Raw genomic sequence first — 13,019 nt, 5'->3', positions numbered from 1 at the left:
ACACCCGGAAAGACACTTCCACTCGACGTGGACTCAAAATTCAACCGACAAACATGGGAAAATAGTAAAGTAAACAAAACTCCGACAAATTACGTCTCGACGAACTCTCTCTGTTTTTTTTTTGTATTTTATTTTAGTTTTATTTTTATTTTTTTTTTTTTTCGTTCCCTCTTAAACAAATAGCAGCGATTATTCATTCGTCGGATTCGTCGTCTTTTCTTCAATCCAGCGGTCGGAGAGGTGCGAACTCGATATCCACGCACGTATACGTATACGTGCAGCTGTTGGGGAGTCGGAGGCGTCCATGACCGGTCGATAAATCCAATAAATCTTAAAACGATAAAACGATCGCTGTTTTACTGAGTAACAAACAGGTTACTAATGCGCTACGCTCCAATCACTACTCCGCGTACCTTTAATTTTTGTGTCTCGGGAGGCTCGCGAGCGTACAGTATATCGTCGTATCGCCGCGTGTAACGAGCAACTTCAACCAGTAATACACACATAAACGCGCGCACACGCACACGCGTATATTCAGACGCGCGTTCGTTTTTAACCAGTGTAACGAATGCGGGGTATAATAAACACACCTATACGGATAAAAATTTTCCCTTATTATTCGACGCTCCGTAACAGCGGTAGGCGAGGAGCAGCAGCAAGCAGCAGCATCATCTGGGAGCCGGACATGACGTACCGTAAGACCTGGCGAGACTCGGAACGTCTTCGCAATTTGTTCGAGTTTCCGAACCAGCGCCCGTTATTGTTGTCTCTGAGCCGTTCGGGCAGAAGGATACCGCACTTCCTGATTACCTCATACAACCAGAACGAAGCGGAGATCGTAACTCATCTTTAATAATTATTTACTTATCAACGTCTCGTTAATATCCGATTCGCCGTCTGCAGGCTTAGGGTGATGGGAACGACGGGCGGTCCCGGTCTCATTGAATAAATTCGGATACATTCGATTCCTTTCATAAATAGATTTGTCAGTTTTTGTTGGCGGACTGGTCGAGGAGCGTTTGCTCGCGCACCGCGATCCCGACGTATTAATTACGTCGTTGTTGCGGGATAGCGAGGATAAAGGTTCGGGATGTCGGTCGGTTCGCGGAGTCCGCATAGCGAATAACAGTGACAGCTACCCAGGGGGGTTTCGAAGGGGGTAGGAAGGAACTCGACTCGATTCCTAGTTCTCGATTCCCTCTCCTCTCCTCTCCTCTATCCTCTATCCTATCGCGCTCGATGCTAGCCGAGCGTGGGTGTATCTCGCGGGTTCTCCCTAGGGATATGCTAAGGTTGGACCATCGTATGTATCTTACCACGTATACCACGGAAGCACCGGATTACAAGCACTCCTAACTTACTATCAGCCGGCTCGGCTGTCATCCGACTTAAAAGTCAAAGTAGTTATGCAAATAGATCTTTTACCTCCTATATTATACATTATATCCCCGATATACCTATACCCGTAACCACCCCAGGGAGTATATTTTTTACACACGTCATATCGCAGAGCATGTGATACCGCGGTGATGATAATAACAACAATCCCTTACCCAGAGGCGAGGGGGTTCGCCAATTTTTTTCATCGTTCTTCGTTTCTAATTGATTTTTTCTTCCCCAAGTACCAATTTTTCTACTCCGTACCATTTGCACCCCGGATGTATTGTGTATTCGATAGAAAAACAATCGCACGGTCGATAACCGTGATTTATGGCAAAATAATTATCGTTGCGTAGAACTGCGATAGCCAAGGTTCGTTCCTAGAAAAGTTTACAACTGAAATAAGAGAAGTTCAACAGACTAGACACACACATCGACAGATCTGTACGATTTTACTATGCAGTCGCAGCCCAAAGACTTCTCGTTATTTTAACAGCCCTATTACGTGTGGGTTTGTAGCCCACTTAACACCGGAGTTTGCAACGTTAAGTTTTTATTCGTCGCTGTAATCGGTACGGGCGTACAACCGGCTGACAAGAATCGTACGTAACAAAAGATCGCTCCGATATATCTCTGATTTAGAAGGGGGGGCGGAGGGGGGGAGCGGGTGGACCGCCCCCGCAGGTGCACGTTGCGGATAATAATCTGAAATAATAATTATCGGTGCTACGTGTAACGTGTGCGCGGCGATTGTTAGAAATCTTGTTCGGGTGTACAGTGCGCTGAACTTATCGCGGATTTGATCCCGTCTCTCCGGTGACCATAATAACGCGGTGGTAAGCGCGCTAAGGAAGGTCAAAAGGTCATCGGTAGTGTTGCTACCGATATCCAACTATGAACCGACAACTTTCGTTTTGCAACGTTCGCCCGCGCCTTTAGTCCACAAACGACCGATTATCGTTACCGTATCGTGTGTACGTGCGGCCAGATATTACACACATTTTGAGTACGAGTTAGACCCTATGAATAACATTTTATGCACGGTTCGTTTCGCGTATTATTTTCTATTACGGTAATAAATTGGCAGATGAAGAAGAAAGAAAGAGAGAAAGAAAGAAAGAAAGAAAGAAAGAAACGAAGAAAAAAAGGGAGAAGGACAGGGGTATATAAATTGTCGGAAGATTATAGGAGGATCGGTGCAATACCCTAATCGATATTTGAATTAAATTGCGAAGCGATCGATGTGGGAGAAGATCGGGATTAGCGTTCGTCGTGTGCGTCTTTTGTGCCTTACAATTGTTGCGTTATATGTGTATGTATACGCGATAGATAGGCGGGGTGGTAGACGGGTGGAAGATGCGGTGGATCTGGTATGTAGCGCAGGAGAAAAGGGAGATGAATTGTAATTCGCAGTTCCCCACCACGTCTCTCTCTCTCTCTCTCTCTCTCTTTCTCTCTCCGGCGGGTTTCCCCCTAGGTATTATCAGGGGCACGAGGCTGCAGAATCGCGCGGTGCAGTTCACAGTCAACGGCAGGCCCGCAAACCCGCGCAGGGTCGACCGACCGGTCACGATACCTCGGATAAGTAATGATAGGCTGCCCTCCGCTCGTAATCAGTCCTCCATCTTAATTTATGTTTGCCCCCGCCGGGGGCTCCCCACCCCCGTTCGCTTCCTCCCACTTCTTTGTACCCCTCCCCCCCTCGTTTCATTTCCCCTATGCACTCGTACATGCGATCTCGCATCCGATGCGTCCGTCCGACCTCCGCACGGGGGATCGTTTTCATCTTATCGGCCGATTCCTCTTTTTTTTTTCTCCTCTTCTTGTCACCTCGGATCAACGATCGCCGTCGCGTCGAACGGTGCGGGCGACGTTTGTTCGAGAGTGGGTATACCTACTTTCAATTTTAACTGCAGGTGCAACCGTTTCAGGATCGATACACACTCTCCACCGCTTCGCGCGACTCGGATAATTCAAGGAGAGAAATAAACAGAGATAGGATACGTGGAAGTTCGCAGTTGGTAGCGTTCCCCAAGTCGAGTTTCAGCCGTAACGTTTATCCGTATACACCGTATACACCGCAGGGCGTGGACTCAGCGTGGAAGGTGTAGGTAGAGAGCGAGCGGTGCAACTCGCAAAATTACGAGTCGCGACTCCCGTTACGCCCACGCACCCGGACCGAACGACGAACGCGAGCCCGTTACAGGGCGCCGACCGGGTCACCGCATTCCAAAGACACGCGCGCGGTCCTCGAACGGGCTGAATCCTAAAATCCGCCTGCCTTTTCGCAAGATCCGAATTTTCTTAAGAGTTTCATGGAAAACAGTCGTCGGTCGAGCACGGGTGAGAATTTTTTTCGGTAAAACTGATCGCACTCGGAAACATTGAAACGCGCGAATTTATTCATCTGCAATTTAACCCCCGGCGGGGCGGTGCGGAGGGGTGGGTCGCGACTACGACTTGTAGTCTCGTTACGGTTACGGCGTCACGCACCGTCGCTATTTAGTCGGTTGCAGCCACGTTGCAAACAAACCCCCGACCGTCCGAAATCGCCCCGCGGCTTCGAAACCACGCGCGAAACGATCCGGCGAAAGTTCGCAATTTTTTCGTCGCGTTCTCAAAAATTCCCGACATTTCGTCTCTCCGTTTGCTCGGTCCGATTCGGAAATCCCGACCGGCACCACCCGTGACTAGAAGAACGTTCCGGACCAAATTTCTCCCTTGTTCGAATCTTCGTCGGTTCTAATTCGTCGCTACGCAGCTCGGAGGGGTGCAGCAGCGTCCGTAGGTAGCCAAATCTACGGTGAAACCCCGCTCTCGCTGACTGGCGAGCACCCGTCCCCATAACCACTACTCACGGGCTAATTGCTGCACGTGTCCCGATCCACTCCCAACCCTCCCAATTTCCTCCCCCCCCCCCCCCCCCCCCCGTCCCCTTCCCACTCCTGCACAGCTACACTTTCGCCCTAGGATTTACACAAATTTGAACAACCTTTTCTCCCTTACAGGTGTTAATTAACGCGTCGACACCTCCCTCCAGGTATTTTTATAATCACCTGTTTCTCGGGACGATAAAGAAAAATAGAGCAACTAATAAATCGACGAATCAATCGCGGTGGGCCAAAGATCGCTCGATCGTTCGATCGCGATGATTGGGAATTGAGATCGATGCGTCGGTGTGTTTGCGGAGTGACGCCGGTACAATCTCCGCGGCGAGCGATGTGAATCTTTTTCCACTACCTTACCTGTAGGCCGGCGGGCACTTTTCAAGGGGGTGAGAAAAAAAGAAAAAACTTTATCGAGTTTACCGTACTCGTCGAGGTAATGGGACGTTACACCTCGCCGAGGCACGTGTGCACCTCGATACACACGCGCGCAGTCGATGAAAATCGATCCACGGCAGGGGGTGAAAAAATAGGATAGCGGTGATCGCGTGATTTCTGGGGACGCTTCGTACCTCCGAAGCTCGGTTATAAGTGTATCGCGATTGACGGTTGATAATGCCGCGGAACTAGTACCTTATACCTTGCCCGGTTGCCCACCGGCTGCTCATTGCCCGCTACTTTCTCTATATATATGTATATTCTCGGCAGCGGCTGCTGCATTGGTAGCCGGATTGCAGCTCGCGGTTCGCTCTCCGGCATTATTATCTATCTACGATCTGCTATCAGTCTCTCGTCATTTTTATGCATCGTGGCGGACGTATGCCGTACTCGCCGCATAGCATTACCCCGGCGCGTAGCCGAGTCCGGCACACATATTCCAACGGAGGCCGTACGTTACGAGCAACATGTGTGTTTTCATACCTGTTATAAACCCATATGCATACGCTTATCTATGCGTTAGAGGCCTCATGCCGTACCGCAGATGTATTTTTTTCTTTTCCTTCTTTCTCTTCTTCTTCTTCTTCTTCTCTTTTTCTTTCTTTTTTTTTTTTTTTGATTCCGTCTACAACGCGAGGGATGTACGTACGTACGTACGTTCGGACTTGATGAAAGGTTCGTTATTGCCAAGCTGAATCAGGTTTGTCGAGTGATTTTATTTTCTCGAGGTCCATACGGATCCGCGATCGTTAATCGTCCGATAAATTCGAAAGAACCGTTGGCAACGCAACGGAACAAGGCCGACGATTCGCTGCACTCCCCGCGCACGTCGAATTTAATAATTAGAAATTAATTTTTCGACCTACCGCGAAAGTGTCTCCGATCACGCGGTCGGCGGAACGCACGTATATTTTCAGCGCGTTCGTTTTTTCCTCCAGTTTTTGAGACCCACGCGCCTCGCGAAATGTAAAATTCCCGGTTGCTTATCGCGCGATAATCCGCGTGTACGACACGCACACCGCGAAGTCAGTCGGTGGTTGAAAATGACCAATAAAATGTATAAAGTGAAACAAACCTAGTTACTTCTGGCCGTAGCGGAGAATAACTAATAATTGCCAGGGTACTCAAATAATAGACAATTGCTATTAGATACCTATCCCGATGCTCGCGGTATTTACTCGTTGAGTTTCCTAGGTGCGGTCGGAGATCATAATGCTTCGAGTTATTACGCTTTCCTGAGGTAATATAATTACCGTATTTCCTTTTTTATTTATCTTATTTATTTTATTTATTTATTTATTTTTTTTTCTGTTCACTTCTATTACTTCGATTCTCCTCCACTTCCACACAGTATTCTCTACATCCGATCTCGTTCGGTACCACCGAGACCGTGGCGGGCATCCGACTGCGGCATTGAGGCGGTAAAAATTCGAAGTGCAGGCTCAAGATCCTCTCGTACCTCCGCTCGAAGTTGCATGCGTTGCACGTATACATATACATATACACGGAATGTGTCCACGCGTGGCAGCGGTAACCCGATCGTCAATCACGCCCACGTGCCAACGGCGCGCCAATCGGCAACTCCAACTAGCGAATCGCGACAAAACAACACCCATGGCTATGCTTAAACCGAGCTTTGCTAATCGCCATTGTGATCATAAACGCACTCTACCTTCCTTCGCCGAACGATCTTCCTCTCCGACGACCGTCCATAGCGGGGGAGGGATTTTTTCCTACGGGATTATCGAAACTCCTCGGCCGCATATTTTCCAACTTCCATCTCCGCTCGATTTTCGCCCGCCGATTTCTTTTCTTTTTTCTAATTTATTTCATCTACTTTTTTCACTCTACTTCTTTCCATCTTTCTTCCCGTCTTCTCTTGTTAGTGACGAGGGTTGACAGATGCGCTAGACGTCGAGATGATCTTATATCGCTTCTTTTTATCATCATGGAGCATTACGGCGAAATAAATCATACACGTATTACATACACACACGGCGCGTACCTATGTATACATACCTATATACACACGTTCGTTCGAAACTATTTCGCTCGCGCTTACGCTGTGACTTTCTACTGATTAAATTATTTATTTCCGTACCTCCGTAAACGTACTATATATTATTATAGGTAGGTAGGTAGGTAGGTAGGTAACACACGAGCCACCTCGGACATAGGTGTGCATATAAGCGAAGGTATACGGAGAGAGAGATGCTCGTTGATGATACCGTTGCAAAGGAGAGCCACACCCCTGCGCGCAAAGGCGAACGAACGTACGCCAACACCTAACCGTAGATACGCGTGATTATATGTGTCTCGGTATATCGGTACCTATAGGTACACCGACCGTCTACGAGCTGCTCATCCGTACTTGTTCAATTTGTTCTGGCGCGCTCGACCCGCGCTAACTAAATAACACCGGGCGCGAGCGTATCCAGAGATTTCGGTAGGAATTAATTACCAGGAGATCCGCGTCGACCCTGCGGGATATCCGAATTTCACCTGAATTCGGAATTTTTATCATCGCCGGCTGCCGTACGGCCGCGCCTAAGATTATGGTACACTCCGGACCTCGCGGAACACGCGGGGAGTCGGGAGGATCGCAGCAACTCTCTAGGAACTTCCCCTGACCCCTCGAGTCTGCGGGAGCTCTCGTTGCGCGAGGGCACGGAGAGAGATACTGGAAGTATGTAGGTCCGCGCCCCGTGCGTCGCATCCGTATTGCTTCGTACTTATCCTTTTTCTCAACGCGGTTGCAGCGGAGTACAGCGGAAATAGGCGGCGCGATTGATTCGGGATTTCGATGAAACAAGGCGCGAGAGGCTATCGAATATAAACAACAATCATCGTATATTTGAAATCGAGGTCTCCGATTCCCGATGAATCCGATAGGGAGGAAGCGCGAATTACCGGGCGATATCGACGAATCGAGTATCGCACGTCCCCGTTCGCAATGCCGACGATCCTTCGCTTTGGAAGCGGGGAGTAATTTCCCGAGGAAATGAGGATGCCCCGAGGTGAGTTGCACTTGCGTCGCTTCTCTACTACGGCGAAGGGTGCAGTACTCCCTGATGTGTCGGTTCGTTCGTTTCTGTACCTACGGTTGTCGTAATACCAGTTTTATTCATAACCGTACAGAAAACTCGTCCGAGGTTTGAACTCCGTAACTCCCCCCCTCCCCCGGAGGGAATACACGGGATTATATTTTTATCGAAACTAGGATAATACGCCGCGGCGTAATCGCGTTTTCGTATACGGACCGTGGCATGCGGCATGCATCGTTGTCGAGATCAGCCCGAGGATAAGATGAGGAGGCGAGGTCGTAGAAGAAGAAGAATAAGAATAAGAAGAAGAATAAGAAGAAGGAGCTGGTGGTCCCTTCCAAAGCCACGTGCGAGGCGCTAAACGAACATCTGACACATCTCATCTCGCGCCCTGACGTAAACAATTTGCGAATGTAAATATTCGCCTGCCCCTTTCGCAAAGTGGTAAATCGCGGCTGCCTTACCCTTTCAACTCTTGTAATTACCTTCGTCATCCTTCACCTTGCTAACCACCGCTGGCTCCTCCGCAGATCGTTTAACCTTCATTATTTAATCGCTCCATTCGGAACGGCTTATGATTTTTCATCTCCCTTCGAATTTTCTCCTCTCATTTTTCATTCTTCAACTTCAACTTTATCGTTACGCCAACGAATACGCAGCGCCGACGTATCGCGTGCTTCGGAATCGCGTTCGTGCTCCGCGGCAACTTCTCTAATTGTTGTATGTAAATATACCTTCGGGTCATAACCATTAACCAGACACCGTCCGCTCACAACCCCGGGGCTTTTCTACGACGACGCACATAATGTGACGTCCTTTCCAATTTGTGGAGGGTAACGCGAACCGTGACGGCGAGTTGACGTTACACATTTCCACACGGAGTGATCCGCTCGTACGCCTGCGATTTCACCGACATTCGCGCCTACGTATTTTCCATTCTTACGTCGATAATTCTGGATAAAGATGGGAAAGAAAAAATAACGAAAAATATTGTCTTCACTCACCGTCCTGGTTCATCCCGTGGCTCCCGTCATCTGTTGCAACAAAAAAAAATATATTCTCATTTAATAAAGTCGTTTATAATTTTAATACGATTGAATTACTACCTCGGTAGTTATATTGCACAGTGGTAATATGTAAGATGGAATTTATTCGCAATTCCTATCGCCGGATTCTAAGTCTTGATTCTTTTTTTCCTTTTTTTTTGGTTTTGCTCTCTTAGCCCCATAAATTACGCCACCATCTCGAGAGATTCTTTCGCATAAATATACCGCTCCGCACACCGCGGAATATTACGCAGGAATGTGGAACGTCTACGAGACCATAACGCCGGGTAATATTATAAACGTGTCGTATTCCCCCACGTGAATTCGAGTTCGACGGTTTTTCTCGCCCTACCGATAGTTCGGTAATCGTAACCCCGGATTTTTCCACCTAGACGCCCGCGTCGCGTTCATCCCTACGATGCGTCGATGCAGCTGTACTACTTCGTTTCAGATTTTATTTAAATGAGATAAAAAAAAAATAGTACGTATAATTGCGAGACGCCATATGCACGGCCGCTCCATTTCTCTGACGCGGTATGATCGGAGCAAGAAAATACACACGTATATTTTTGCCTTGTAAAATATCTATTTTATTTCCACCACGTTTCCAAGTTCGTACGTATGTACAGAAATATGTTATACGAATGGAAAAAAAGTGGAGATACCGTAGCTGAGGGGGACACAATTAGGTGTCGGAAATATCGTTCGCCTGGTTACGCAAAATGCCGGTAAGAGTTGTGCGGTACAATAAAAAAAAAAAAGAAATAAATAAATAAAAATAAATAATCCAGGGAAAAAATGAAAAATAAAAATGAGGAGAAGGAGAAGGAGAAGAAGGAGGAGGAGATAAAAAATCAAGGTGATGCAGCGGTTTTCACGACCCTGCACAGTGGCTGTTTTATATATATATATATATGTAGATAGATCGCGGGTATATAGGTATACATAATGGGTGATTCACCGGCAGGTTGATACGGTCGGCAATAAAAATTCGACGTTTTACCATTAACAAATAACCGCTGTTACAGACTCCTCAACCGTTTGTTGAAACTCGATGAGATTCCGTGTTGTTGTTGTTGTTGTTCTTGTTGTTGAGTGTGTGTAAAATATATATATATATATAAATAAAAATGGAAACGAAGAAAGAAGGGGGGAAAAAAGTACAAGAGATATATACACATACAGCGAACAAGAAATCGTCGCGCAGTCTCCGGTAAAACGAATCGATTATCCGGGCGACATGAAGCCAGCAGAACTGTTCAGAAGTTAATTAAGCATAATAGCGGCTGCAGCGGCTTTCAATTCGTCCGATCGAGCACGAAAATTTCAAAAATTCAAAAATTTCACCAAATTCGTTCTTCGGACACATCGAACGAGCTAACGAGGAATGAAAAAAAAATCGTATCGGCGACGGACGGTTCTGTGCGAGCGCGAACATTCGTTCGTCCGTCGAATCGGCGGTCAACTCCGGAAAGCTAGAACTCGAGTCTAACGAAGTTTATGTCCCTGATACGGTACGGGCTGGTTTCGCTGAGTCGGAGAGCGCGAGTAATCGGCGTATGCTAATAATTCCAGTTTTAATTTTTCCCCCCAAGCGTGTACGGAGAGGTGGGCATGCGTGTGTGAGCGGTCACGTACATACCTCGGGAAGGCACGGCATGCGTTCCGAGTTTGCGGTATAAAGGAACGGGGAGAATTACGACCCGCTAGGTGATACAGGCGAAACGGATCCCCCTCGCCTCTCGCGTGACTACCGGCGACTGAAATCGCCGCTATAACCCAAACCGAACGCGACGATTCTCGTCCGCCGAAGGCGAGCGCTCAGGATCCTCATATTTCGATCGTATGAGAATCCGTCTCCCGTCGAACGGTCCCCGCGACACGGGCGTCTGACGCAAGGTACGGGATTTACCGTAGATATCGCGGGCACCGCGACCCGTACAGCACCCGGCTAATTCGAGATCGGATGAAATTTATCAACGCGTTCGAATCCAGCCTCCCGTGATCAGTCCGATTGTTGGGAGCAGAAGTTTCTCCGTACGTAAAAGGAATGATATTTATCGATACGCCCAATCGAGGCGCGTCCGGAGTTCGGAGGCGAAGCGCGGTATTACGTATCGCCGGTATATTATTGACTCGAGGAACAGCAGCGTCAGCCTGGATCGGTACTTCATTTTTTATAATTTGGTTTTTTTTTTTTTTCTTTTTTTTCGTTCCCTTCAATTTTTTATTTGTCTCGTTGCCGGTTTTGTTTTTTCTTTCCACGCGCTCTCTCGGTGGGTCTTTCGTTTGATTTTATTTTTATATTCGACCCGCGGTCCCATGCAGGCAGCGTCTGACGCGCTTTGTCAAATACTTGATATCATTAGATTTAACGACCTAGGACTCGTGCAGTGTCACTGGCTCCCGCGCCAGCGGCTTCCTTTCATCTCATTCGACCCGTACTTACCTGGTTACTTACGTACTTACTTATTTACTTAATATACACGCCGTTACTGAGACTCGACTCCACTGCAATCAGGACGTTGTACACACGTATAAAGACTCCGATCCATCGGCGGAGGATCCATTACCCGGCCGTATCGCGTCGTTCGGTAAGATGAAAATGATCGTATGAAAAATCCTAACTCGACGTCCCTCCGACTTATTTTTCGCCATACGTAGCTACCCCCGTGCATCGCGACATTTCGGTATTTTTCTATGTAATATTTCTCAATAAATAACACGAGTGTAAAAGAAATGATAGATGGCGTACGGTACAACAAAGATCGTCTCACAATCGACTTTGTACATCAACGAGACCCGCGGGGTGGTGGCTACGCTCCGATGGTAGATTTTATGTACGTTCAAAGAAACTTTTTCCGACAGATGTAATATTGTCTCGTTAAACCGAAAATTAGAGTCACGTTTTCGTAATCATGCGGATCATTAGAAATACGTTGATGTAATTAATAGAATATCGCGAAGCGCTTTCACTTTGTACCGCAATCGAAAATACAGACGCGGGTATACGTTCGTTTCGACTTGCGAGTACAATGCGAATACGTATACGTATATCTGTAACAATCGAATAAATTGGCAAATCGCGTGTTTGCGAAAAAAAACGACAAAATTTAGTTCCATATAAAAAAAAAATTGCAATACTTGAGCCTAATTATTTCTGCATAGCGATACACGTACTACGCGTATCATACGGTGTACGTACATTTCAATATGATAATCAACGCGGATATTGTGTACAAAATATGTGTATAAAATAATTGCAGGTTATCTGCCGGCACCGATGGACGATGGGTATAATATTGCGGTTTTGTTACAACGACGCGATGTATATCGTCTTGTATGGCGGCTTAATCGAGAGAGAAAAAGCCGCGTTCCGATCGACGCCTATAGAGAATCTTTTTATTCGAAATACCTCGCGATAGCGACGCAAGCGCGCCAATAACGCGGGCAAGAAACGGTCACCAATTACCCGGCATACGACGTGCTCGCGTATTATACATCTCCGGTGCATACTGTCAGTTTGCTCCTTTTTTACATGAGAGAAAAATAAAAAAAAAATGGAATCGGTAGGAATAAAAAATCAAATGGACCGAAACAAAAATTCACCCCGCGATTACTCGCGACCAAACTTGACCAAACAATTAGAAATACTCGAACGACGTCCACGAAATGAGAGAAAAAAGGAAAACGGACATTGAATCGAGGGTGAATGAAATTTCGGAACTTTGAGTTTTATGTATTCTCGTTTGCAGAAATGATTAAATTGGATTCGGAAGAAGAAACATACGTTTTTTCTCGGAGTCCTCATTCATACCTCCGGGTGTTGCATTCCCTGATGCATGATGGTGATGCATCCCTAGGGAGTCCTGGGGGTGCGGATGAATGGCAGCCAGGGCGGAATCGCCCAGGTGAAGCCCGCCGTGTTGGGTCGCGTGCGAGGGAAGCTCCATGCTGATCATAGCCGTGCACCGATTTCGCTCTGTTTTTTTTTTTTTTTCAAACTTCCTCGCCTCCTTCCCTCTTTTCAGCGGCTCTCTACGCCCTCCGAGGCCCTCGACGCCCCGTCTCCACTTCCGGCGTCGCCTCCTAGAACCAAACGATGTCATTGACTGGTCCAATGTGTAATTCCTATATGAGATGAAAAAGCGGTAAAAAATTATCTGAAAAATTAGACAGGTAAATCCGAAGAGAGAGGAGGGGGATGAGGTATCCCGCTACCGCGT

General features: G+C 47.2%; 1 protein-coding gene across 1 annotated transcript in view; it reads right to left on the bottom strand.

Annotated features, from left to right (window-relative positions):
* LOC105690834 (SKI family transcriptional corepressor 2) overlaps positions 1-13,019 on the bottom strand; it is a 72,139-nt gene that overhangs the window by 46,969 nt on the left and 12,151 nt on the right. Inside the window, exons 2-3 of the mRNA XM_048656442.1 lie at positions 12,584-12,882; positions 8,752-8,781 (exon numbers count right to left, since the gene is read on the bottom strand). Of these exons, the coding sequence (XP_048512399.1) occupies positions 8,752-8,781; positions 12,584-12,755 (202 nt within the window). The 5' untranslated portion in view covers positions 12,756-12,882. The remainder of the gene's footprint in view (positions 1-8,751; positions 8,782-12,583; positions 12,883-13,019) is intronic.

Source organism: Athalia rosae, chromosome 6 (genome assembly GCF_917208135.1).
Source record: "Athalia rosae chromosome 6, iyAthRosa1.1, whole genome shotgun sequence".
Lineage (NCBI taxonomy): Eukaryota > Metazoa > Arthropoda > Insecta > Hymenoptera > Athaliidae > Athalia > Athalia rosae.
The sequence above is the reverse complement of the archived record's forward strand: the minus strand, read 5'-3'. Positions and strand labels throughout refer to the sequence as shown.